At 35.1% G+C, this 27,652-nt stretch overlaps 1 protein-coding gene across 11 annotated transcripts in view; it reads left to right on the top strand.

The window, feature by feature from the left end:
* MAGI2 (membrane associated guanylate kinase, WW and PDZ domain containing 2) overlaps positions 1 to 27,652 on the top strand; it is a 1,363,649-nt gene that overhangs the window by 882,767 nt on the left and 453,230 nt on the right. For all 11 annotated transcript variants that reach the window (XM_045053218.1, XM_045053217.1, XM_045053215.1 and 8 more), the window contains one exon: positions 7,392 to 7,471. In XM_045053218.1, the coding sequence (XP_044909153.1) occupies positions 7,392 to 7,471 (80 nt within the window). The remainder of the gene's footprint in view (positions 1 to 7,391; positions 7,472 to 27,652) is intronic.

Raw genomic sequence — 27,652 nt, 5'->3', positions numbered from 1 at the left:
AAGCAGGCTTTTGAAACTGAAAATCACATCTGTGAAAAATGTCATAGCTGCGCATGGTTTCCTAAATCACTGTCCAGGATGAATTTGCTTTTCAATTCTCAGGAAGACACACATATAATCTGTTTCCTCCTGTGTTCATGTTTCTGTATCTCCTTAAGTGTTCAGTAAATCACTGATTGCCATTTCAAACAAATTAAAAACTTTTATTTATGAAATAGTGGAGAGAATACTTGGGAAACTTATTGGAAAGAAAAGCAAAACCAATTTTTGGGGGTGCAGCAACTCCAGCTTTCACATCCTCAACTCGGCACATTCCCACCAGTCACAAAATGTGGTCTGTGCTTACTCTCTGTAATTTGTATTACAAAACAGTAGAGATATTGATTTTGTTTCATATTCTTTTTTCTTGTGCCACACAAGATTCCAGTGCAATCCCCAGACAGAAAATAATATGTTTTAAACAAAACTGTATGCAGCTCACAGTCACAATATCCAAAACTATATTTATAATAAAACCTCTCAAAAATGTTTTCTAGGGGCGCCTGGGTGGCTCAGTCAGCTAAGCGTCCGACTTCGGCTCAGGTCATGATCTCATGGTTTGTGGGTTCGAGCCCCGTGTCAGGCTCTGTGCTGATAGCTCAGAGCCTGGAGCCTGCTTTGGATTCTGTGTCTCCCTCTCACTCTGACTCTCCCCTATTCATGCTCTGTCTCTCTCTGTCTCAAAAATAAATAAATGTTAAAAAATTAAAAAAAAATGTTTTCTAAACATATGAAAGATAATATGATGGCAAACTCACACATTCACATGATCAATAAATATTTTAAAATATTATTTAAGAAACAACCATTATAGAGGTCATTGACAATAACTTTTTATGTAAATTACCAAGTATAAAGAGGAAAAATAGTAGTACTATGAAAAATGGATCCTTGAATGAAAAAGCTCCTACTGTTCAGTATCAATTAGATGTATCCAGTCAGTCCCTGTAATCTTCTTTTTGGAAATATGATATAAAGGAGAAAGACAGTCTTCCGGAAAATGGTGTCACCATCCTGAGGATTTCATTGATTATGATATAAAATGTAATCAACTTATATACTTTTAAGAACTAACACTTAGAGGCCCATGGCTGGCTCAGCTGGTGGAGCATGTGACTCTTGATATTGGCTCAGGGTCATGAGTTTGAGCCCCACATTGGGTGTAAAGATTACTTAAAAAAAAAAAAAGAACTAACATTTATTTTTAAAATTATGTAAAATGTAGTCAGTAATTTCTGTGATTATTGTCTCTGAACCTGTATGACACCTGCTATTGAAACTTTAACATGCAAACACATTTTGAACTGTCCAATAGACAATAAAATATTTACCTGGACCTTGTTTAAACCTTGTTCAAGAGATTATGCTTCATGCAGTCAAATATCATTCACTTCAATCTCTGATTATTCTTCTAATACAGTATTCCCCAGGTGAAAATACATTTTGACTATGTAAAGTTAAAGTTATGATTCAGTTAAAGGCTATGATTCAGAATTGGCTTTGTAGGAGGAATTTTTACTTATTTTTTAAAAAAATTTTTGATGTTTATTTACTTATTTTGAGTGAAAGAGAGGAAGAAGGAATGAGTGGGGGGGTGGGCAGAGAGAAAGTGAGAGAGAGAATCCCAAGCAGGCTCTGAGCTCAGGGCAGAGCCCCACTTGGGGCTCAGCCCAACAAACCATGAGATCATGACTAGAGCCAAAACCAAGAGTCACATGCTTAATTGACTGAGCCACCGAGGCACCCCTGTAGGAGGTTTTTTTTTAAGTTCAGTGTTTTATAACTGTTTTAAGTCTGTTAATATTTTTAGAGAAAATGCAACAAAGGAGTATGTTTGATAATAGAAGTTTTTTATTCCACTAATAAAATTTCAGTTAGTGAAACATCATCTAACATCTGTGCAGTATTGAAAACATTATTTTAGAGGCACCTGGGTTGGTCAGTCAGTTGAGCTTCTGGGTCTTGATTTTGGCTGAGATCATGATCTGACAATGGTGAGAACAAGCACTGCGTCAGGCTCTGTGCTGATTGTGGAGCCTGTGTGAGATTCTCTGTTTTCCTCTGCCCCTTCCGCACTTGTGCTGTCTTGAGCATACTCTCTCTTGTGTTCTTTATAAAAAAAGAAGAAAGAAAGAAAGAAAGAAAGAAAGAAAGAAAGAAAGAAAGAAAGAAAGAAAGAAAGAAAAGAAGAAAGAAGAGAGAAAGAAAGAAGAAAAGAAGAAAGAAGAGAGAAAGAAAAGAAAGGAGAGAGAGAAAGAAAAAGAAAGGAGAGAGAAAGAAAGAAAGAAAGAAAGAAAGAAAGAAAGAAAGAAAGAAAGAAAGAAAGAGAAAGAAAACACTATTTTGATCTAGGTGGCAATATAAAAGTAGGACAGAGGAGTGGAAAAGGAAATAGAAAGAAGATGAATAGAAGGAGGATATGTCTTACAGACACGTTCAGATTGGATCACCCTTAAGGATCCACCTAATGTATAATAAGAAACTGATAAGGGCTTATAGTCTGGGAAAATGTAATGAAAGAATGGAATGGACGACAGAGTGTGGCATGATGTATATGAAAACACTCCACCCATTTGATAGCAGTTTTGTTAACCTAATTCTTTAGTATAGCTTCCAATACCTAATATTTATATGTAGATTATATAACTCAGGAATTTTAAGACCTTAGGGAAAATACTCAGGTTGATTTCTGAGGTATTTAGGATTATTTGATAGTTATCTAGTTGCGTTTGAGGGATAGACAAGCGTAGGGTCCTCTTACTATGGCACCAGCTTAGTTCCCCCTGGAAAAATACTCATATTTGAATGGAGAACATTTGACTTGAAAGTGATCTGAATGGAAAATTCAAGTTTATAAGGAAAAAAATGTTTTCAGTGATATTATCTGTGCCTCCTCAGTCACAAGTTCTCTCTTTCATCTCTAGGCACCTGCAATTTAATATAATACCTACTAAGTACAAGGCATTCAACACAAAGGTTCTGAGGTCGTGATTACTATCCTCAAACAGGAGATAAATGTCTCCACTTCCTAACTATTGTCAAAGGCTCTGAGAAAAAAAGATCTTTGACTATTCTCCAAGGGAGTGAGATAAAGCAATTCAGTGTAAAAAGCAAAATGTTAGGTTTAGTATGCCTCTGGTTTCAGAGCATAAGAAACTTGGACTTGGGGGGACATCTACGTTGCTCAGTCAGTTAAGCATCTGACTCTTGACTTCAGCTCAGATCACAATCTCACAATTTGTGAGATTGAGCTCCACATGGGGCTCGGCGCTTATAGTGTAGAGCCTGCTTGGAATTCTCTCTCTCCCTGTCTCTCTGCCCCTCCCCTGCTCAAACTCACTCTTTCTCTCAAAAATAAATAAGGGCACCTGGGTGGCTCAGTCAGTTAAGCGCCTAGCTTTGGCTCAGGTTATGATCTCATGGCTTGTGAGTTCGAGCCCTGCATCGGGCTCTGTGCTGAAAGCTCAGAGCCTGGAGCTTGCTTCAGATTCTGTGTCTCCCTCTCTCTCGGACCCTCCTTCACTTGCTCTCTCTCTCTCTCTCTCTCAAAATTAAATAAACATTTAAAAATTTTTAATAAATAAACTTAAAGAAAAAGGAACTTGGACTTGGGAATCAGATATATCTGGGTTTAATGCTACCTCTTTTGGTTTCACATACTAGCTTCATAACCTTGGGCAAGTTGCTTACCTTCTCTGAACTTTTGTTTCTCTGTCTATAAAAATGGAGTTAAAAATCTGTAGCCAAAAAGGCTCATTAGCATTAAATGAGGTAATGAGTATGAAAGTTCTAGTACAGTCCCTGACCAAGTAGACAATCAGGAAATGTTACAAGATAATAACTTTTCAAGGTGTATGCACCATAATGTCAGTGGCTTTTGCTGACGAGGTGAAGCATTTTCTGTGTGAGAAGAATGTTTCCCCAGGAAGATGTTATTATTTAACCTGCTGCTTTTGTCAGTTTGTCAAAGGTTAAACTTACAAAAAGATACAGAAATCTCTAATTCATTATAAGTCAGCCTATCACATCTTCAAGACCATTCTGTTACAAATTTAAACTAGAATTACGGAGTTGAATGAAATTCCACTTCTGGCTTGTCCCACTCCTCCAGATAGATTTATTATATGGTTTAACATCAGGGAAAAGTTTGGGGAAACCATTTATTAAGGTTTTTATCCAGATTTTTTTAATATGGCATTGATTGAACTTGAATAGCTACTGACTTGTATTCACTTAATCTCTCAATTTTCATGATCATTACATTAACTATATCCATAAAAATACATACAGTAGTAGGATATTATGATTCAACATTCCTAGAAAATATTTGTTCCATTCCCCAGCTAGGGGAAAAAAAAGTTCTTGGCAAATGCAGCATATATGTGTGTATGTGTCTCTGTTAAAGAAACTAGTATCAGAATATAAGATTATATAAGATTAGCCTCTTACCGTCTTGTCATTTGTGTTCCACACAATTTGATAGACACAGAAAACTGATGTCCTGTTTGAATCTACTTTAGCAGTGGAAGTAAAAGGAAATCATATCCTCAAACTTGAGGAAACGTGGTATGTAGATTGTGAAAAGTCCCTCAGTGATCCCATTTAGTACACTGTTTCCTGTCCAATGTTTAATCCTATCTTCAAAGGTAATTGTTGAGGTTAAAAATATATAATTTAAGGGAAGTAGAAAAGCCACTTGTTCTGTTGTCTCCCAAATGCATTAAAAATATCCCCTTTGTAAGTCATCTTGAAGAAGCACGCAAATTACAAGGCTGGGGAGAGTCAGTATTGAAAAACACTGCACTGTATCTTCATGTGATGTTTAAGACTGCTACCCACATTTCTTTCAGAATCACTTCAGACGATCAGCTAAAAATGCCGTTAACTATAAGAGACTCCATCTGCCAAAATGTATTAAAGTGATATACCATTAATGCTAGTTCAACCTCAAAGAAATCATCCTGTAATGAAATGCTTTGTAGAAACTCAGGAAAGCTAGGAAACTCACAGTTTTCTACAAAATTAGCCAGTATTTGAGACCGATGGTGGTGTGATATAGAAATGGTAATTTGACTTCCTGTAATGGCTTAGTAATGGCTCCTTAATACTTCACCATAGACGTGTTTGCTTTTGTGAATTTGTCTTACACACTTAGAAATAAATGACTTTTATCCATAATGGAGGAAGGATTTTGAAGAAGCAAATGTGTGGAAAAAGAAGGGAAATTTATTTTCCTTGCCCACTTCCCAATATTTCTCCCTAACACATAAACACATAAACATGAGCAAACCTTACACATTATGCATGTGCATGCGTGCGTGCACACACACACACACACACACACACACACACACACTGAATTGAAGGCATCTCTATAAGAATATTTTTTAAAGTGAGTTTGTCTTTTTCAAAATGGGAGCAGAAAACACTGAACTCAGTCCGTTATCATATTTGGGATAATCACAATCTCCTTCCATGGGTGTCTTTAGTTCAGAGGAAAAGACTAGATGATAGTCCATGACTATAAATGAGGACCAGAATGAGATAAAAGTGTCTACAATACTTTAGTTGCTTCTGACACTCTATAATAAAGCACCGTCAGACTTTACAAAGGTCAAATTGGGAGAAAACAGAAGCTAGCACACTCTCCTGATGATTTATAATTTAACCAAATTCACAGCCTTTATCTGATCAAATTATTAGAGCCCTGCTTAGAGGCATCAATCATGGTGGAGTTCCTAAATGTGAAGAAAGTGAGGGAGAGTATTTTCTCTTTACTACACATGAAAGAAATAAAAGGGAATCTTCTTCAAGAACAGAGACCTCATGACCCCAAGGATCTTAATGTCTCAGTTTTCAAATCAGACGATGGCTCTGTACATAGACAGGATGTTTGTTCAAAAAAACACTTATATGCAGAAACACCTTGGACTTGCTTCCTCACTGCCCAGCTTGCCTCCTCCTTTTCTTCCTCCCTGCCTTGAAATTATCTTCATGAGATAGACACCTGGGCTCTAGAAGTTTGCTATTAAGTAAACTGCCTGGGAGAATTTTCTGACCTTTGCTTTAAGTGGAGATTTGTTCATCTGGTTATCTAGCTAACACTTATGGCTCTGACACAATGAGAAACATGGTTAAATTTCAATGAAGAGAGAGAACATATATGTGAAGCTATTACTTGATTTTCATCGTTATCACCTGACTTTCTTACAGTTGTGTTCAAATATTCCTATTATCCAGCTTTAATTTCTATTTCTAAAGGATTTTTTACTTTTCTCTTTCACGTTACATTTATTGGCCCTTTGACTCTTCCTTGTATAAGCCTCAAACTTTCCACACCTGTGACTTTGTTCGTTCTTTTTCTGAAGCCCTCACAAATGTCACATCCTTGATAATCCATCCATTGGTAGATGAGATCATTTGAGACAGCTGTACCCAATCAAGATTTTAGCTCCAAAGAGCAGTTTTGAGCTTTTCAGAGGTTCTCAAATTTTAATATGCATAAAAATCACCTGGAGCGCTTGCCAATAACATTCTGATTTGGTAGTTCTATGAAGACCCAGAATAGGTATTGTTAATCACCAGGTGATTCCAATGCAGGTGATTGTAGGACCTCTTTAAGAAACATTGCTCTAAAAACATGTCTGTTTTTAAAATTTCTGACAGAAGACTTCCCAGAAAACTTTCTTTTTTCAAAACAAAAATGTCATTAAAATGACCATTAATTACCAGAAATTCGATTCCAGAAAGGTTAGAATACAGACATTTTTATCCTCTACCTTCCTAGCTGGGTTGGAGGTATTTAGACAGAAGACAGCTAAATATGGGTTAATGCAATTGCTATTAATCACTTTTTGAGAAAATGTAGGCATCCCAAGAACATGCTGTAATTTTCATCACTTTTATACTGCCTCTGCCAGCTTGGTAGTTAAGGAGTAACAAAACAACTGTTTATGAAAAGGGCAGGTTTAGGATGAAAATAATTATTTTGCAAAAGTGAGGAAACAGTATCAGAGCCTGCGAACTGTGCTCTTCCAACTGGAGAATCCTGTATTTGTAATAAATTCCTTTTGCTCTGGATGAGTTCTGCATTTTCAATGAGGTTAACTTGGCAACATTCTAGTTGATTTTAATAAAAATAGCTGCTTTGAGGACAGGGAGCTGAGGTTGCCAAATTTACAGCTGCCTTGCACAATTACTCTTACACCTCCTTCAGGGCTACTTAGAACCAGTAAGCAAATTAAGTGTATCGATTGCAATTTTGTTGGACTAACACCCCCACCTTTTTTTTAAGGAATAAACTTGATTCCTTTCAGTATGTGTCTGTTCAGAGTGATCTCTTTTCTTTTCAGCCATAACACAAAGACAACATCATGGCTGGATCCACGACTTGCGAAAAAGGCTAAACCTCCAGAAGAGTGCAAAGAAAATGGTAGGTTATTAAGTTTTTATGATGTTTCGGCGTTGCACTTTGAGAATGTTTGTGTTTCTTAAAGGAGGGTCTCATCTAAAGAAGCAATAATCTAGTTGAACCAATTTTAAAGATGTAATATTTAATGCTCAGATAGGAGAGAGAATTAACGCGGCATTTCAACAGTGCCATGTGGTTTTCCTTTTTCTCTCTGAGGAGACTGTGCCGGATATCACATCTCTGTCATCTCTGTTGGTTCTCTTTGACTCCTGGCCTGACTTTCCACCACCTTCTAAGGACTTTTTGTTTGCAGTATGTCTCTCTGAGGACTCTGATCTTTTCACTGGAATCAAACATGATGTATAGAGAAACACTATTGTGGAACTATAAATGATATGGATTTTTGTGTTCAGAGGCTAGTTATTCTGCTAGTTATTAAGATCTATACATACACATGGCTACTTTCTTTTAATCAAACATTTAAATAAAATAGCCAATTGTATGAATGTCCTGGTTTATCCTTAGTATTTTCTAGTTTGCAATGTAATAATATTAACTTGCTTAGAAATTGACTGTTCTCATGTATGTGAAGAATGCTTTTAAACAATCTTGAGGATTACATGAGTGTAACCCTTGTTTTGAAATTAGTAAATTATTTAGATGAAGTCTGTTATAGATAATACTTATAATTTTTAAAGATATCGAGTTTAATGCTAAAAGAACACTTCAAGTTTAGCTAAAATGATAAATAGCATACTCTCCTGATGATTTATTATTTGACCACAATCAAGCCTTTATCTCATCAAGCTATCAGAGCCCTGTTCAGACGCATCTATCATTGAGGAGTTCTTAAAGGTGGAGAAAGTGATGAGGAGAATTTAAACTTTCAAAAAAGTTTTTAAAAAGTCCACCTTTTAAAAATTCTCTAATTCTAAAAGTCCTTTCCTTTTAATGTTAATTCTGGCACTCTCAGGTAATATTATGCTGGCATTGTTCATTTCTATTAGATAACTGTTCACAAGCTAATTATACACTGAGTTAAATTAAAAATTACAGTATACAATTTGTGTGTACATATTTTGATGCATAAATATCCAGTTTTTAATCACTATCTATGTTATATTTTATAGTCATAGCTATATCTGTGTGCCTTCTGTGTGATAGTGCCACTGCAGGTGGTTGAATCACATAAAATTATTATGTGCCCTGGATTTTCGAGCACCATTAGGTTGTATATTTCATTGACACTAGTAAGGCATGTGCTGCAAATTGTGATAGGTTATAAATTAAAATGGCCTGATCTGTTATATACGGAAGTTACTATTTACTTTTGCCACAGATGTAAAGCCTTAGTATGTCCTAACTAAAATGAGTTTAACGATTTGCACTTCTTTGACATATTGAACTTCTCAGCTCTCTCGTTCCTTTGAGTTATTCTTTTCATTAGAAAAAGCTATTAAAATGAAATTTAAAAATTCTGGGAGAGATGTAGACATAAAGACATTGTATAATTATAGTATTCCAGTGTTACCAGTTTTTCCCACATCTGCACTTATCTGCCTTTTCAGGATGGTAGATACCTAAAATATGATGCCAGTGTCTGTAAAGTACATATCATTGAAAACCAAGCCGTAGAATACAGTCTTGTTGTTCACAATGACTTATAACTGGTCAATTACTATTTGTTTTCATTCTCTACAAAATGAATAATTTCTGGATTTTATTCCATATATTATTGGAATGGTTTACAATGGTAATTAACATCTAATTAGTTAGAATACTGTATTTTCCAGACACATATTTTAAGTTTTCTTGCCAAGAAAAGTGCTTTTAGTAATACTGTTACTTCTGTTTTCTTTTTCTTTCTTTTTTTTTTAAACATGGGTTAAAATTGCATGTTTCAATGTTGGATGTTAATGCATTTTTGTTGCGCTCACCACTGAAGTCAGGCTTCTTACACGTATCACGGCTCCACTCAGACCAAACAAAGTCATTTTCTGAATGGTGAAATGTGTGTAAAATGTGTCTAAAAAATTATAGAGGCTCAAGATGCTAATATCTTTCTCCAGCAAAGATTTATCCTTCTTATGCCAGTGAGATAGAGTGGAGGCTGATTCCTTAATCCAGTCTGGAGTCGGGCCAGTAGGAGGTTGGGTTGAGTTTTGGTAAGACTCAATTTATCTCTGGTTTGTTCCTGTTCTTAGGATGTTTGCCCAGGGTTTTCAACGAACAGCCTATTGCAGGTCGGCAAGCATTTTCTGTAAAGGGTCAGGTAGCCTGTATTTTAGGCTTTGCAAGTCATCCAGTCTGGTAACTACTCATTGTGCAAAAAGGCAAAATCAATATATAAATAAAGGGCATGGATGTATTCTGATAAAGCTTTTCTCGTGAACAGAGAATTTGAGTTTCCTATAGTTACAGAATTTGAGTTTCAAAATTCGTTTCTCTTGTTGTTTTGTTTTGAAGCCATTTAAAAGTATATAAATTGTTCCTCATTTTTGGACCATACAGAAAATAAGGGCAGACTGAATTTGATCCACAGGACAAACCCAGACCTAGTGTGTTCATGTGGGGCTTTCCTCTTGGCAGATCTTAAATTCCAATATATTTTTATATTTTTTTAATGTTTATTTATTTTGAGAGAGAGAGAGAGACTGAGCATGAGCGGGGGAGGGGCAGAGAGAGAGGGAGACAGAATCTGAAGCAGCTCCAGACTCCTAGCTGTCAGCACAGAGCCCGATGTGGGGCTTAAACCCACCAGCTGTGAGATCATGACCTGAGCCGAAGTCGGACATGCAACTGACTGTGCCACCCAGATGCCCCTTGAATTCCAATATTTTAAAAATAATGTTTTTCAGGCATCTGGGTAGCTCAGTTGGGCGCCTGGGTAGCTCAAGGGTCAACTCTTGATTTTGGCTCAGGTCACGATCTCATGCCTTGAGTTTGAGCTCTGTGTTGGGTCCTCCCTCTCTCAGTATCAATAAATAAACTTAAAAAAAGTAAAAATAAAAATTTTTTTTCTCCTTAGTATTGCAAGACTGCCAAAAATCTGTGGTGCATTTCAGGAGTTTTTGCTTAGCTTTTTGCCCCTAGACCTTGAAGCATCTTTTTTTATTTTTTATTTTTTATTTTTTTAAATTTTTTTTTTTTAACATTTATTTATTTTTGGGACAGAGAGAGACAGAGCATGAACGGGGGAGGGGCAGAGAGAGAGGGAGACACAGAATCGGAAACAGGCTCCAGGCTCCGAGCCATCAGCCCAGAGCCTGACGCGGGGCTCGAACTCACAGACCGCGAGATCGTGACCTGGCTGAAGTCGGACGCTTAACCGACTGCGCCACCCAGGCGCCCCAACCTTGAAGCATCTTAATCTGACAGATGTTATCATGGGATAATGGGTTGTGTGTTTAAAATCTCTCGAGAATATATTTTGTCACTCCAGTCCCTCAGGACTCCTCCATGTTCTGCTCGTTTCCCTAACCTCCAGCCTTGGCCTTCTACCTAGACCAAGTCTAGAGCCTTCCCACAGCCCAGAATCAAAATCAGCTGCAAAATCTTCCCTCGCCCCTCCACTTTTCTCCTCTTTGGAATCTTAGACCTGTTGTTTCTCTTTAAAATGTTTAGTTTTTGCATTTTGTATAGATTTTCTATGTGTTCTCATGGCTTATAAGCTTCTCACTCCATCTACCTAGAAGCAAGTTTTAGTGCAGTCATTTTTAAAGTGAACATTTCACACCTTACTGGGTTGCATACCATAAATTCTTTATTATTATTATAATTAACATTTTACCCTTTCAAAATTAAATCCCATGATGTTGTATATGCATGCATACTATTAGAAATATACATATGTACATGTGGATATTGATAGGGACCTGTACACGTTGGCATTTTTAGGTTTGTTTACATCAGTGTGTAAAGTTAATTCCTTGGTCAACTATTAAAAGAAGAAGCTGAGTGAAAGATGGAAGGGAGGTATCAACTGATTTAAATTGTTCTTGGGCTAACGAAAAAACTATGAAATTTCTTATTGTTATCAAGGGGGAAAGGGAAACATAGGTTGCTCTGTGCAATCACTTACTGTATTGACACCAAAGCAATCGTTTTGATTATTATTTGAAGGATAATGCTGCTACTGAATAATACTGCTACTGAACATGAAAGCATACTGTCTTTCACAATACAGTTGAAAATATTGAAGTCACTCCATGCATTTGTCATTACTCTACATTTTTAGAGTTTTAGCGCCAGTCTACATAGCAGAAAAAATTCTCCACCTACTGCCGGATACTAATATTAGTATTTGGGAGAGTGCTGTTTAACAAGCCAATATAGTCTTTTATAAGACCACAGAAACAGCAGTTAACTATTAAATAATTAGGATGCAAGATCAGTGAACTGTGTACATAAAACATCATCATATTTGTCCTTGGCCATCAGAATTAGTACCAAGGGGTTTCTCCTGAGACATTTCCAATCACAGACATCCCAGTGGTGACACATCCCCCATGAATCACTGAACTAGGGGAAATATCAAAAGTGATTCAGGGGCGCCTGGGTGGCGCAGTCGGTTAAGCGTCCGACTTCAGCCAGGTCACGATCTCGCGGTCCGTGAGTTCGAGCCCCGCGTCGGGCTCTGGGCTGATGGCTCAGAGCTTGGAGCCTGTTTCCGATTGTGTGTCTCCCTCTCTCTCTGCCCCTCCCCCGTTCATGCTCTGTCTCTCTCTGTCCCAAAAATAAATAAATGTTGAAAAAAAAAAAGTGATTCAAACCTTATAGGGCTATTCTTTTCTTAAAGCTGAAATGTAATTAAACTATCACATTCAGGAGAGGAAATCATGTGAAATTTGGTGTCTAGAAAGGCTCTATTCCAAACACAAATCTGTGGGTTCTTGGGCAACATGCTTAATTTCTGAGAGCCTAGGCTTTTTTACCTGTAAAATGGGAAGGATATCTGTTTCATGCTGATTTAGTTACACATATAAGAGGGACAGTGTTTATGGAACCACAGGCTCTCAGTAACTGCTCCTTTCTTTTCCTTCTGGTGTGTTCTGAGCCAACGAATTAGCTTCATAGAAGACAAGGGGAAGAATTCAGAATAGTTGGTCTACCTTAAGAGCCTTCAGTTACTCTAGCGTCCTGGAGAGATGGAAATAGACAACCCACGTAGGCTAAAATTATCCACCTACCTAATTCCAGCCTAATATCAATAGATTGGAGCTTGTCCCTCTCCATTCTGTTAGAATGGCTTTAAATGCTCCCAAAGTTGTAATCACAGCTGTACAAACTGGGTGGCTTAGTTCTTATATTCTATGTCTATGAATTATAAAGGAGTTTTGTCATGTTACTATAAAACAAAAATCACATAATCTTCACCTGGTTACCTACATGAGAATTGCATTTCCATCGGCATTAAGTAAAGTTTTGAGATATTACTTAATCTATCTTTTAAAAAAATGGTGTCCAAAATGCTCATGAATGAAGACAGCATAAGCTATGTGTTGTAATATTTATTAAGTGAATTTTTTATTCAGGAGAAGGAGGTTGCCTCCTAAAATAATAGAAAACATTAATTTGTTTTAGGTCATTTCTTTTTTTTTTCTTTTTTAAGTTTTTTATTTAAATTCCAGTTAACATACAGTGTGATATTAGTTCCGGGTGTAAAATTTAGTGATTCATCAGTTACATACAACACCCAATATTCATCACAAGTGACCTCCTTAATACCCATTATGCACTTAACCCATCCTCCTGCCCACCTCCCCTCCAGAAACCCTTAGTTCATTCTCTATAGTTAAGAGTCTGTCTTCTGGTTTGCCTCTCTCTTTTTCCCCCCTATGTTCATCTGTTTTGTTTCTTAAATACCACATGTGAGTGAAATCATATGGTATTTGTCTTTCTCTGAGTGACTTATTTCACTTGGCATAATACTCTAGTGCTATCCATGTCATTGCAAATGGCAAGATTTCACTTTTGATGACTGAATAATATTCCATTATATATGATAAATTTATATGTATATTAATATTCTATACATACACACACACACACACACACACACACACACACACACACCAGTTCTTTATCCATTCTTCAGTCAATGGACATTTGGGCTCTTTCCATAATTTGGCTATTGTTGATAATACTGCTATAAACATCGGGGTGTATGTGTCCCTTCCATTTGGTATTTTTGAATCCTTTGAGTAACTACCTAGTAGTGCAATTGCTGTATTGTAGGGTAGTTCTATTTTTAACTTTTTGTGGAACCTCCATACTGTTTTCCAGAGTGGCTACACCAGTCTGCATTCCTACCAACAATGTAAGAGGGTTCCCCTTTCTCTGCATCCTCTCCAACGTCTGTTGCTTCCTGTGTTGTTAATTTTAGCCATTCTGGAAGGTGTGAGGTGATATCTGGTTGTAATTTTGATTCATATTTCCCTGATGATAATTGATGTTGAGCATGTTTTCACATGTCTGTTAGCCATCTGTATGTAGTTTTAGGTCATTTCTTAAGTGAATTTCTTAACTGTTACACAGATTAGAAACTCATACTTTTATTTGCATAGTTCACATTCTGTTCTAGAGTGCATAGTTTATTTCTTTTTTAAATAGTGGCTTTGGCCTGTTGTCTCATTAAATTTGTATTGATCATTAGTAATCTTAATTTCTCAAGAATTAATGGGACTAAATCAATTTCATCTTTGAATATTTGTTTTCCTAATCTGATAAACCTGCCAAGATTATGTTTATAAAGCACCTTGAAATTTTTCCACTAGGAAAAGTTCAGAAAAACAGACTCCAAATATATTAACTATCCAGATACAAAAACTTAAAATTGAAAAGTCATTTATATGTTAAACTCCTATCTTTAAATATTATGAGCAAACTAATTTCAATGTTACTTGTTTTTAAACTGATATTTAGGGTGCTTTGTAAAAAAAAATTGAGGAAATTTCAAATATCTTAATACAAGTAGTTCTTATTTTGCTAACTGATAATTATTCATATTAGTCATGATATTTTATAGCAGCACTTTGAGGTATGCTTCATCCAATGACATAGTACCCTTTCCAGTATAAGAAATCCAACACTTTAGGAATATAAATCTTTTGCGGAGGAAATAATAAAATCAAACCAAAATAAATCATATCAGTTGGATATTCCACTGCTTCACGCCGATACCAAATTCTGCCATTTATGGCTGACATCTGTTCTAATTGATCCTACTCTACTCTGATTGGTTAGTGTCCAGACCATAAAAGTTGTTAAATATTTTGACTATCATTTTTGCACTAATTATTTATGTATTTCTCCCTTCTCCCTTCAGTCTTTATCATGGCTATAAAGTAGTACCTATGGAAGGATTATAAAATTCTGTCCTCTGTTCTTGATTGCTCAAGTCACTTTTATGTTTAGGAATGAGTTATGGCTTATCTTTAGTGCTTAAAGCATACAAGTTTGAAAATAATATTGACATCATCAAATCTGCTTGTTCTGTACAGTAGCAAAATAATTTCAAAATATTTATTTTTTATTTATTTTTTATTTTTTTCTTTAACATTTATTTATTATTGAGAGACAGAGAGACACAGAGCATGAGCAGGGGAGGGGTAGAGAGAGAGGAAGACACAGAATCTGAAGTAGGCTGCAGGCTCTGAGCTGCCAGCACAGAGTGAGATCATGACCTGAGCCAAAGTCGGCTGCCCAACCAACTGAGCCACCCAGGCGCCCCTCAAAATATTGTAAATACAACTTTTCAAAATCTTTTTATTTTGAAATATTTGTAAATTCACAGGAAGTTACAAAGGAATGTACAGGGAGGTCCTAAACACCCCTAACAAGGATGCCCAATGTTAACATTTTATATAAATATAATACTTTATCAAAATCAGGAGTTGACATTGGTACAATCCACAGAACTTATTCAGATTTCACCAATTATGCAAGTACTTGTGTGTGTGTATGTGTGTGTATTTTCACGCACTTATATCACATGTGTAGTTACATGTGACTATGGCCATAATCAAGATTCAGAACTCTTCCAACCCACAAGACTCCCTCATGCTATCACTTTATATCCATACCCATTCCCTCCCACTGCACAATCTCTAACCCTTAACAACCACTAATCTTTTCTCCATGTCAACTTCTTTGTTATTTCAAAAATGTTATATAGGGGCACTTGGTTGGCTCAGTTAAGCATCTGACTCTTGGTTTAGGCTCAGGTCATGATCTCATGGTTCGTGAGTTCGAGCCCTGCATTGGGCTCTGTGCTGACAGAGCTGAGCCTGCTTGAGATTCTATCTCTCCTTCTATCTCTGCCCTTCCCTGCTTGTTCTCTCTCTCTCTCTCTCTCTCTCTCTCTCTCAATATAATTCAATAAACTTTTTAAAAATGTTATATAAATAGAATCATACATTGTGTAAAGCTTTGAGATTGACTTTTTCCACTCCATTTAATTACATTTAAACCCATTCAAATATGTGGTCAATAGTTTGCTACTTTTTATTTACCAATGTTTGTTTAAGCATATACCCATTGAGGGACATTTGGGTTGATTCCAGTTCTTGGTTAATATGAACAGAGCTGCTACAAACATTTGTACACAGGTTTTTGCATGCACTGAGGTCTCTTCTCTGGGAAAAAGCTCAAGAGTGCAGTTGTTAGGTTTTTTGGAAAGAATATTTTTAGTTTTAAAATAAACACCCAAACTATTTTCTAGAGTGGCTATACCCTTTAACTTCCCATGAGCAATGAACCAGTTTTCTCTATATCCTTGCCAGCATTTGGTGTTAGGACTAATTTTTATTTTGGTCATTTTAATAGATATGTAATGATATTTCATTTTGGTTTTAATTTGTATTTCCCTAATGGCTAATGATATTGAACATATTTTCATGTGATTATTTGTCATTGGTGTATCCTTTTTGGTGGCATGTGTGATAATGTCTTTTGCCCAATTTTTAATTAGATTAATTATTTTTCAAATTCAGTTTTGAGAGTTATTTACACATAGTAAATGTAATAATTATGTCCCTTTATCAGAAGTTGTTTACAAACATTATCTCCCCATCAATAATTTTTGTTTGATTATTTGTTTGTTTAAAGAGAGAGAACACATGCAAGTGGGAGGGGGGAGGAGGAGGGGGAGGAGGAGAGAGAGAGAGAGAGAGAATGCCAGGCAGGCTCCACACTCAGCATGGAGCCCGACGTGGGGCTGGATCCCACAACCCTGGGATCATGACCTGAGCCAAATTCAAGTGATCAACCAAGTACTCCTTCTAGTCTATATTTCTTTTTTATCCCCTTAACAGGGTCTTTTGCAGAGAAAATGTTTTTAATTTTAATGAATACAAATTTATCAATTTTTATTGATTTACCTAATTTATCAGTTTTTCCTTTTGTGAAACATGCTTTCAGTATCAAGTCTAACCTCTTCACCAAGCTCTAGATGCTAAAGATTTTCTCATGTTTTCTCCTAAACTGTATACTTTAACATTTTACCTTTAAGTCTGTGATCTATTTTGAAATAATTTTTGTGTAAGGTGTAAGGGCTGGGTTGAGATTTCTAAATTATTATTATTATTATTACTATTATTATTGTCAATGGATATCCACTTACTCTAACACCATTTGCTGAAAAGGCTATCTTTCCTCCACTGAATTGTGTGTGCAACTTTTCAATAAATCCTTTGGGTTCCATTGATCTGTCAAGACAGAACCATCATGACTTGAATACTGTACTGATACTAAGCCTTAATATTAAGTAGATTGATATTCCCTACCTTATTTTAAAATATTTATATATAAATTTATATATAAGCATTACAATTTATATATATATATATATATATATATAAGTATTATATATATAAATAGAAGCTTTCACTAATGAGGAAGTTATATAACAGTTCTAAATTTATATGCATTTGGTAACATACCTTCAACTTATATATGAAGGAAAAAAATTACAAATCTGTAAAGTAAATTTGAAAGCTTTACTAAGTGTATTACTTCATGTACCTCTCTTATTACTCAATATATTAAACAGAAAAAATAAGAAGAAAGATTTGAATAACAGAAATCATAATCTTGAATCAAAAGCCTCATATAAACACTGCACTTAGATGGAAAATACACTTCTCAAGCACACAGAATACTTTACAGATATTAAGTACATGGTAGTCTGTAGAGAAAGTCTCAGCAAATTTCAAAGTTGACATTTCTATGTTACAGAAAATTTAAATTATATATCAAAAAAAAGATAACTAAGATACTCTCCATGCTTGGAAACACAAAAACACATTTTACATATGTGTTTTTCCCCAAATTTATTGATATATAATTGACATATTAAATTGTATAAGTCTAAGATATACAACATGATAATTTGATGCACAAATACATTGTGAAATGATTAACACAATAAACTCAGCTAATACATATGACAACTCATATAATTACCTTGTGTGGGGGATGTGAGGATGAGAACATTAAGATTTACTCTCAGCAACTTTCAAGTATAACATATAATAATACTATTAACTATAATCACCATGTTGTACATTATATCTCCAGTGATAATTCATCATATTTTTTTACTTACATTCAAGTTAGTTACCATACAGTGTAGTTTTGGTTTCAGGAGTAGAACCCAGTGAATCATCTCTTACATGTGACACCCAGTGCTCATCCTTAAAAGTGCCTTCCTTAATGCCCATCACCCATTTAACCTATCCCCCCACCCACCTCCCCTCCAGCAACCTTCAGTTTGTTCTCTGTATTTAAGAGTCTCTTATGGTTTGCCTCCCTCTCTTTATCTTATTTTTTCTTCCCTTCCCCTATGTACATCTGTTTTGTTTCTTAAATTACAGATATGAGTGAAATCATGTATTTGTCTTTCTCCAACTGACTTATTTCACTTAGCATAATACATTCTAGTTCCATCCACGTTGTTGCAAATGACAAGATTTTGTTCTGTTTTATCACCAAGTAGTATTCCATTGTATATATATATATATATATATATATATATATATATATATATATACCACATCTATATATATATATACCACAAATATATATATATATATATATATATATATATATATATATATATATACCACATCTTCTTTATCCATTCCTCAGTCAATGGACATTTGGGCTCTTTCCATAATTTGGTTTTGTTGATAGCACTGCTATAAACATTGGGGTGCATGTGCCCCTTTGAATCAGCATTTTTTTAACCTTTGGATAAATACCTAGTAGTGCAATTGCTGGGTCATATGGTAGTTCTATTTTTAATTTTTTTTGAGGAACCTCCATACTGTTTTCCAGAGTAGCTGCACCAGGTTGCATTCCTACCAACAGTGCAAAAGGGTTCCCCTTTCTCCACATCCTCGCCAACATCTGTTGTTGCTTGAGTTAATTTTAGCCATTCTGACAGGTGTGCGGTAGTATCTCATTGTGGTTTTGATTTGTATTTCCCTGATGATGAGTGACGTTGAGCATCTTTTCATCTCTCTGTTAGCCATCTGGAAGTCCTTGGAAAAGTGTCTGCTTTTTACTGGATTAATTATTTTGGGGGCAGTTAACTTTGGTACATATTTATAGATCTTGGATGCTAACCCTTTATCCAATATGTCCTTTGCAAATATCTTCTCCCATTCTGTCGATTGCCTTTTGTTTTGTGGATTGTTTCCTTCACTATGCAGAAGGTTCTTATCTTGATGAGGTCCCAGTAGTTTATTTTTTTATTTTATTTCCCTTGCCTTTGGAGACATGTCAAGTAAGAAGTTGTTGTGGCTGAGGTCAAAGAGGTTGCTGTCTATTTTCTCCTGTAGGATTTTGATGGTTTCCTGTCTTACATGTAGATCTTTCACCCATTTTGAATTTATTTTTGTGTATGGTGTAAGAAAGTGGTCTAGGTTCATTCTTCTGCATATTGCTGTCTACTTTTCTCAGCACCATTTGCTGAAGATAACTCTTTTTTCCATTGGATGCTGTTTCCTGTTTTGTCAAAGATTAGTTGACCATGTATTTGTGGGCCCATTTCTGGGTTCTCTATTTTATTCCATTGATCTATGTGTCTGTTTTGGTGCCCATACCATACTGCCCCAATGATTACAGCTTTGTAATACAACTTGAAGTCCAGAATTGTGATGCCTCTGGCTTTGGTTTTCTTTTTCAGGATTGCTTTGGCTATTCAGGGTCTTTTCTAGTTTCATACAAATTTTAGGATTGTTTGTTCTAGCTCTGTGAAGAATGCTGGTGTTGTTTTGGTAGGGGGTACATTGAATGTGTAGATTACTTTGGGTAGTATCAACATTTTGGCAATATTTGTTCTTCCAGTCCATGACCATGAAATGTTTTTCCCTGTCTTTGTATCTTCTTCAGTTTCTTTCATAAGCTTTCTATAGTTTTTAGCATATGGATATTTTACGTCTTTGATCAGGTTTATTCCTAAGTATCTTATGGGTTTTGTTGCAATTGTAAATCCTATTTACAATTGCTAATTCATCTTATAACTAGAAGTTCTTTTCCTTTTGGCCAGCATCTTACCATTTCCTCCATTACCTAGCCTTCCATTCTACTCTGTTTCTATAAGTTTGGGGGAAGAGAAGGTTTTAGATTTCATATATGAGATCATACAGTTTTGTGTCTGTCTAGCTTATGCATAATGCCGTCAAGGTCCATCTATTGCAGAATGTCCTTATAGCTGAAAAAATATGCCATGGTGTATGTACATTTTCTTTATCCCTTCATCCATTGATGGACAAACAGATGGACATATTGTTTCCATTTGTTGGTGATTGCGAATAAAGCTGCAAGGAACATAGGAGTGCAGATACCTCTTTCAGTAGTGATTCATTTTCTTTCAGATATATATCCAAAAATGGAATTGCAAGATCATATGGTGGTTCTTTTTTTAATTTTTTGAGGAGCCTCCATATGTTTTCCATAGTGGCTGTACCAATTTATATCCCTAACAACAGTGCTCAAAGGTTCTCTTTTTTCTACATCTTTGCCAACACTTGATATCTTTTATATTTTTAGTAATAAACATTCTAACAGGTATGAGATGATATATCCTTGTGGTTCTGATCCATGTGCTTATGATGAATGATGTAAAGCTGATGTACCTTTTCATGTACCTGTTAGTCATTTATATGTCATCTTTTGAAAAATGTCTATTCAGATCCTTTGCCCATTTATTAACTGAATTTTTCTCATTTCTTTTTCTTTTTCTTAAATACATTTTGAAAGTTAACTCCTTTTCATATAAATGGTTTCCAAATATTTTCTACCATTCTGTAGATTGCCTTTTTTATTTTATTCATTGTTTCTTTTGCTATGCAGAAGCTCAGTTTGGTATAGTCCCCTTAGTTTATATTTTATTTTGTTGCATGTGCTTTAGTGTTAAATGAAAAAAATCATTGCCAAGATCAAGGTGAACTGTTTTTCCTATTTTCCTATGTTTTCTTCTAGTAATTTTATGGTTTTAGATCCTACATTTAAGTCTTTACTTTATTTCAAGTTAATTTTTGTGAGTGGTGTAAGATAGGGGTCCTATTTCACTTTTCTGCATAAGAATATCCAGTTTTCTCAATATCACTTATTGAGGAAGCTGTACATGCCCCATTAAGTACTCTTAGCTCTCTAATTGTTAGTTGACAGTAACTGTATGGGTGTATTTCTGGACTCTGGATTCTATCCCATTGGTCTGTGTGTCTCTTTTTATGCCAGTACCACTCTGTTTTGATTGCGTTAGCTTTGTAATTTAGTCTGAAATCAGTAAATATGATTTTTTTTGTTTTTTGTTTGCTTGTTTTTCTTTCTCTCTGGATTGTTTTTGCTATTCAAAGTCATTAGGATTTCATATGAATTTTGGGATTGTTTTTCTAGTCTGTGAAAAATGACATTGGAATTTTGATAGCAATTGCATTGAATCTATAGATAACTTTGGGTAGTATGCGCATTTTAACAATATTAGTTCTTCTGATACATAAACACAGGATATATTTCCATTTTTATGTGTCTTCATTTTTTTTTCCATCAAAGTCTTATATTTCCAGTATACACAACTTTCATCTTCTTAAATTTATTCTTTAGAATTTCATTGTTTTTGATTCTATTGTAAATGGGATTATTTTCTTTATTTCTTTTTCAGATAATTCGTTGTTAGTGTATAGAAATGCAACTGATTCCTATTTGTTATTTCTGTATCCTGCAACTTTACAGAATTGTTGATTAATTATAACCATATTTTTGGTGCAATCTTTAGGGTTTTCACTATATAAGGTTATATCATCTGCAAACAGAGACAGTTTTGTTTCTTTTCTGATTTGAATGCCTTTCATTTATTTTTCTTGCCTAATTGTTCTGGCTACAACTTCTTTTACGATGTTAATTGAAGTAATGGGAACAGCACCCTTGTTTCATTCCTGATCTGACAGAAAAAATTTTCAACCATTCATCAGTAAGTCACTGAAGGCTTGTCAGTTATGTTGAGGTCCATTTCTTCTATGCCCAAATTGTTAAGATCTTTTATCATGAAAGAATGAGGTTTTTCAAGTGTTTTTTTTTTTATTTTTTTTCAACGTTTTTTTATTTTTATTTTTGGGACAGAGAGAGACAGAGCATGAACGGGGGAGGGGCAGAGAGAGAGGGAGACACAGAATCGGAAAAAGGCTCCAGGCTCTGAGCCATCAGCCCAGAGCCTGACGCGGGGCTCGAACTCACGGACTGTGAGATCGTGACCTGGCTGAAGTCGGACGCTTAACCGACTGCACCACCCAGGCGCCCCTCAAGTGTTTTTATGTGTATGTGTGTGTTTGTGCATCTATTGAGATGATCATATGTTTTTTATCTTTTATTTCATTAATATGGTGTGTCATACTTGTTGATTTATATATGTTGAACCATCTTTGCATCCTAGTGATAAATCTTACTTGATCATAGTGTATGATTCTTTGATGTGCTATTGCATTCAATTTGCTTATATTTTGTTGAAAAATTTTACATCTGTATTTATCAGAGATATTATTAATTTTATTTTCTTGTAATTTTCTTTGTCTATGTTAGTATCAGGATAATACTGGCCTCATAAAATGACTTTGGGAATGTTCCCTTCTCTTCAGTTTTTTGGAAGAGCTGTAGAAGGATTGGCATTAATTTTTCTTTAAATATTCGGTAGAATTCACCAGTGAAGACATCTGGTTCTGGGCTTTTCTTTGTTGAAAAGTCTTTTTTTATGATTACAGTATTTTCATAAAAGTTATTGTCTTTTTATGATTATTTGTTGAATTATTTCCTGGGCATCTAGAGGGGAGAGACAGGGAAAAGTGAGCCTATACCATCTTCTCTGGGACCAGACATGTAAATATTACTTTTGATACTAAATGATAACGATACTTTAAATTTTAAGAATATAGTCCTACATACACTCTTTCTTTTCCATCTACCCACACTCTGTGAGGTAGGTACAGATATTTAACTCCCATTTTTTCAGTTACTGATGCAGCATTCCGAAGATTTTTAAGGGCCTTATCCAACAAAAGTTAATTTAAAAATAGGGCTGAATCCTAGGCCACCTAATTCTAAGATAAATCTCAATGTTATGTCCATCATACAACATCAAAATATGTTTTAGCTGGAGACACTAAGCCTATAAAAAATATGTTAAAGAACACAGGTTTAAAATATTTTTACTTTATAATTTCATATTTAAAAAAATAAAAAGGAACTTTTTCATATATTCTTAATATTTTCCCTAGGCAAATAGGGAAATTTTATGATTGAATAATTTGTCATCTGATTTATGTTCTTAAATTAACATACTGAATTTAGCTCTCTGAAAGACATTTTTATGTAAGTATTGATTTATATTTGATGTTTCTCAATTTTAAAAAATGAACAAGCTTTTGTTGCTTTTTATGCCTTCACAATTGCTAAACATGTTCACTACAGTCCACATAATGTTGGAACAATTTCTCTAAGAGCTAAATACGGGTCTCTGTCAATCATACGGTGAGACACAGTGTTATGTGTCTCTCGGTGGTTAGATCTGTTCATCAATGCAGAAAGCAAAACAGAAAGGTGAAGCACTGATCTGAATATTACAGACAAGTTCTTTCAAAAGTGAGAGAAACAGATCCAGATCATTAACTCAAAGCCAAGCAATGAACATTAACTATGGATTGTAGTCGGGGGGAGGAAGGGAAAAAAAAAAAAAAAGAGGCTTAATTTTATTTTTTTTATTAAAAAAAAATTTTTTATCTTTTATTTATTTTTGAGAGCAAGAGAGACAGAGCATGAGCAGGGGAGGGGCAGAGAGAGAGAGAGAGAGAGAGAGAGAGAGAGAGAGAGACAGAATCCAAAACAGGCTCCAGGCTCTAAGCTGTCAACACAGAACCCAATGAGAAGCTTGAACTCACAGACTGAGATCATGACCTGAGCAGAAGTCTGTTGATTAACCGACTGAGTCACCCAGGCACCCCTAAGGAGGCTTAATTTTAGTCACTGAGGAGAGATGATCTGATTTCCCTCTTGGTACATGTAATTTTAAGGTTTCCTAAATACTATGCATTATAAAACAGTGCTTTCCAAAGCTGATGACTATTTTAAAAAAGCATTTTTTTACTAATTAAAATGAAATATGGGCATTTATGATATAATCCAACGCATGATTGTGGCCTAACCACGAAGCATCTCAAAGTGCTTGGTATAATACATGTTCAGTGAGGCCACTCACATAGCTATAGTTAAGGGACTATCCATGTTACTATTAAAAACTGTGCCTTCAGGAACTTATATTTACAAGAGATCAAGATTTTATGTGCTCTTTGTGGGAACAATTTGAATTTTAAAAGTTTTAGGAAAAAGGGGCAAACACCATTTGATGTTTTGATACCAAAACTATGTAAGGAAACTGGATAGGTTTAGAACCATTATTTCCAAGGCACTACTACAAATCAGCAATACAAAACCAATGGGAGATTTTATTGACTGTATTTGTTCTTGAGCTTCTTACTAGTAAGTAATAAGTCATGGAAATTATATTACCATCACTTTTTTGACCCATAAAATTAAACTCAACAATTTTGTATTGGTTCTCCATTATTTGCTTTCATTTTTTTAAAAACAGTCTTATCTCTTTTCTTGCACATTATCTTTTCAGTTTATTCTAATTTGTGTCCTTCCTCTTTGTCTTATATTTGTTTGCTTAACCTTAATCTTTTATTTGAAGTTGTTTTAGTCACTCCTCCTTTGAGGCTACCATAAAAGTGGCCTTTTCCCTTTGATTCTGGTACTCAATTCTTATATATCATAAGTCATTTTTCTCCTTTTAATGTTGGTTATTTACCTGCAAATGAAGCAAGTTGATCCACCTGTCCATGTGAGAAATATTTGTTGAAAATCCACTCTGCTTGTAGAATTGAGCTATGCCCTGAGAAAAATTTATATAAATGCAACCTGTTCTTCAAAGAGCAGTATAATTGACAAGATAATATACTAAGCTCTCCAAAGTAATGAGGTAAGTTAAATAATGGTGTGATCCATCACACAAGAGGAAAATAAAGAACTACTGACCATGAACAAGAGTGTTCAAGGAAGGCTAGTTTCAAAACACATGGAATTTGAAAAGAATTATTGTATTTTATTTTATTTTACCAGATTTTGTTTTTAATAACTACACCCAATATTGAACTCTAACTTACAACCCAAAGATTAAGAGTCACATGCTCACCAGGTGTCCCAAGAATTTTAAAGATGATTTGGGTTTACAGCCATTCTTAAATGGCTTCTGCTGAATTATTTCATTAGGTGACCTTCTCTTTCCTGTCTACTCCTCCCTAGGTGTTGCTCCCTTTCTCATGTATATGCTGATGACCCAGTTTTTCCTTTCAATCCTGATTAATTCTGCCTGCTATTATTAATATGCACAAATGCTGTATCCATTTCTCTTTATTCCATTAGATTTTATTTCTATTATGTTATGTTGCTAGGTAAATTTCAATAGCTTCATCTTCCACTCCTATTCCAGCCACCTTTTTATTTGCTATGTTATCTTTTCTTTCAAGTCCTTCTTTAAAGGACGTAAAACTTGTCCTTTCCATTACTAAACTGTTATTCTTACATGTGTTCTTTCAATCTTTAGTCCATACTTTCATGTATGAAATCCTTCATGCAAGAAAATATTCTTATACTTTTTGAAATGTATTCATAAAATTATTCCTTTCCAAATGGATATCTCCTTTCACTATTCACAATACTGTACTATCCAGCTATTCCCTCATTCCTTGCTTTTCATAGTCAGCGTAAATCCAGGGTTTGTGTCTTTATATTCAAGATTCTGCATGATTTCTTACTCCATTTGATTTCTTTTTCTTGGGAACACTGCCAGCTATTGTTACTGTTTTCTCGATTCCGTTATGATTACTAATGTTTTATTTAAAAAAAAAAAATAAGTACCAACTTGGCATATTGACAGCTCATGGATTTGACCCCTAAATACTGAGGGAGCACCAGATAAAATTATGATTCAAGAAAGGGATAGATGAGTATGTAATTTGAAATACCATGAGCATTATGGACTTCATAGTATGTTTTATTTTACAACAAAAAATTCAGCTTCCAAAAGTTTAAGTGAGTTTTAAAGAAGAACATCAAGGTTTTCTCCCTTGAAGTGAGCTCTGTATGTCTATGTGAACACATATTAAGTTTAATAAATCTTATTATTTATTCAGAAAAATCTATATTTTCTGAAAAAAATCTGTTACATTTGTGTTTTCCCCTTTAAATGGAGAGATTATCATTAGCTTCTATGGATGGGAGATTATATGTCTTCCTTATTATCTATATGGGTTGACATCCTCCTCATTTTATTTGTCCACTTGCGATTCAGATTCCACCAAGAACATGATTTTGTACAAAATTCTGGCCTCATGGAATTGGAAGCTTGGTTGAGGCTTATTCAAAATTTATACTTCTCGCTCTGAATGTTGAATGTGTGTTGCCTCTTACTTTGTCTAAAAATTGGGGCTTGGCAACCCTCAATAACTGTTTATATTTAATTTAATTAGAATCCTAGTGCCTGAAGCTGTTATCCTGTTAGCTCTTTTTCCAGCATAATTTTAAAATTATCTTTTCCACTAGTCTGCAACTCAACTTTATGTTTTTTTGAGAGTGTAACTGAACAATAATCCTATTTCCTAAACAGATGTACTATCAGACAGATTTTTTTATCATCATCACAGAACTCAGAACTCACAACTCACCATATACCTGATACCATAAAAGCAGAGGGTACCTTCACAAAATTTGTCAGGAGAAAAACCCAATTTGCAGGTAAATTAATAGATAAATGTGATAGTTTAATCTTTTCCTCAAATAGGATAGCATTCCTATAGGTTTATTCTCACATTAATACAAGTGTATGGTATGGTATGTAAGAAAACTTTCGTAAACTGTAAAGCACTAAAGCATGGATGTTGATATTGCTATAGTGGTAGTATGCGGTGTATAAATTAATATATGCTAGAGGCTGTTCCCTGGTGATGAGAGGGGCTCAGATGGTAATGAAAAACCAAAGCACTGAGTTTGAGCAGTTTGTAGCTCTTTCATGGCCACTTTACCTTTTATATGTATCTTATCAAAGAGCTCATTTAACATCTGTCCTCACTCCTTTCTTCCCTCTCTTCTCTCCTCACCTCTGGGCCCTTTCATTTAAGAGCTTCTGACTTAGAGCGTTCTTCTTGCAAGTTTATTTGGAGTGAAGGAAGTTGAGGAGGTACTGTGTTTAGATCCCCCAAAAAGTAACCATGGTATCCATATATGATTACAAGAGAAATAAATATAGTGTGCGTTTCTGTGTGTCTATGTCTGCAGTCTTGTATATCATTGGGCACAGAGAAAAATACGGCATAATAAATACATCCAGTTTAATTAGGGAGGACTTCTTTTACCAAATGGACTTTTGTGCTAAGTATGTATGTATGTATGTATGTATGTATGTATGTATGTATTTATAGAGAACAAGCAGGGGAGGGGTGGAGGGAGAGGGAGAGAGAATCTCTCTTGACATGGGGCTCAATCTCATGACTGTGAAGTCATGACCTGAGCTGAAATCAAGAGTTGGACTGAGCCACCCAGCCACCCCTTGTGCTAAGTTTTTAAAAAGACTGAAGACATGTCTCTGCC

The sequence above is a fragment of the Felis catus genome, chromosome A2 (assembly GCF_018350175.1).
Source record: "Felis catus isolate Fca126 chromosome A2, F.catus_Fca126_mat1.0, whole genome shotgun sequence".
NCBI classification, from domain to species: Eukaryota; Metazoa; Chordata; class Mammalia; order Carnivora; family Felidae; genus Felis; species Felis catus.
The sequence above is the reverse complement of the archived record's forward strand: the minus strand, read 5'-3'. Positions and strand labels throughout refer to the sequence as shown.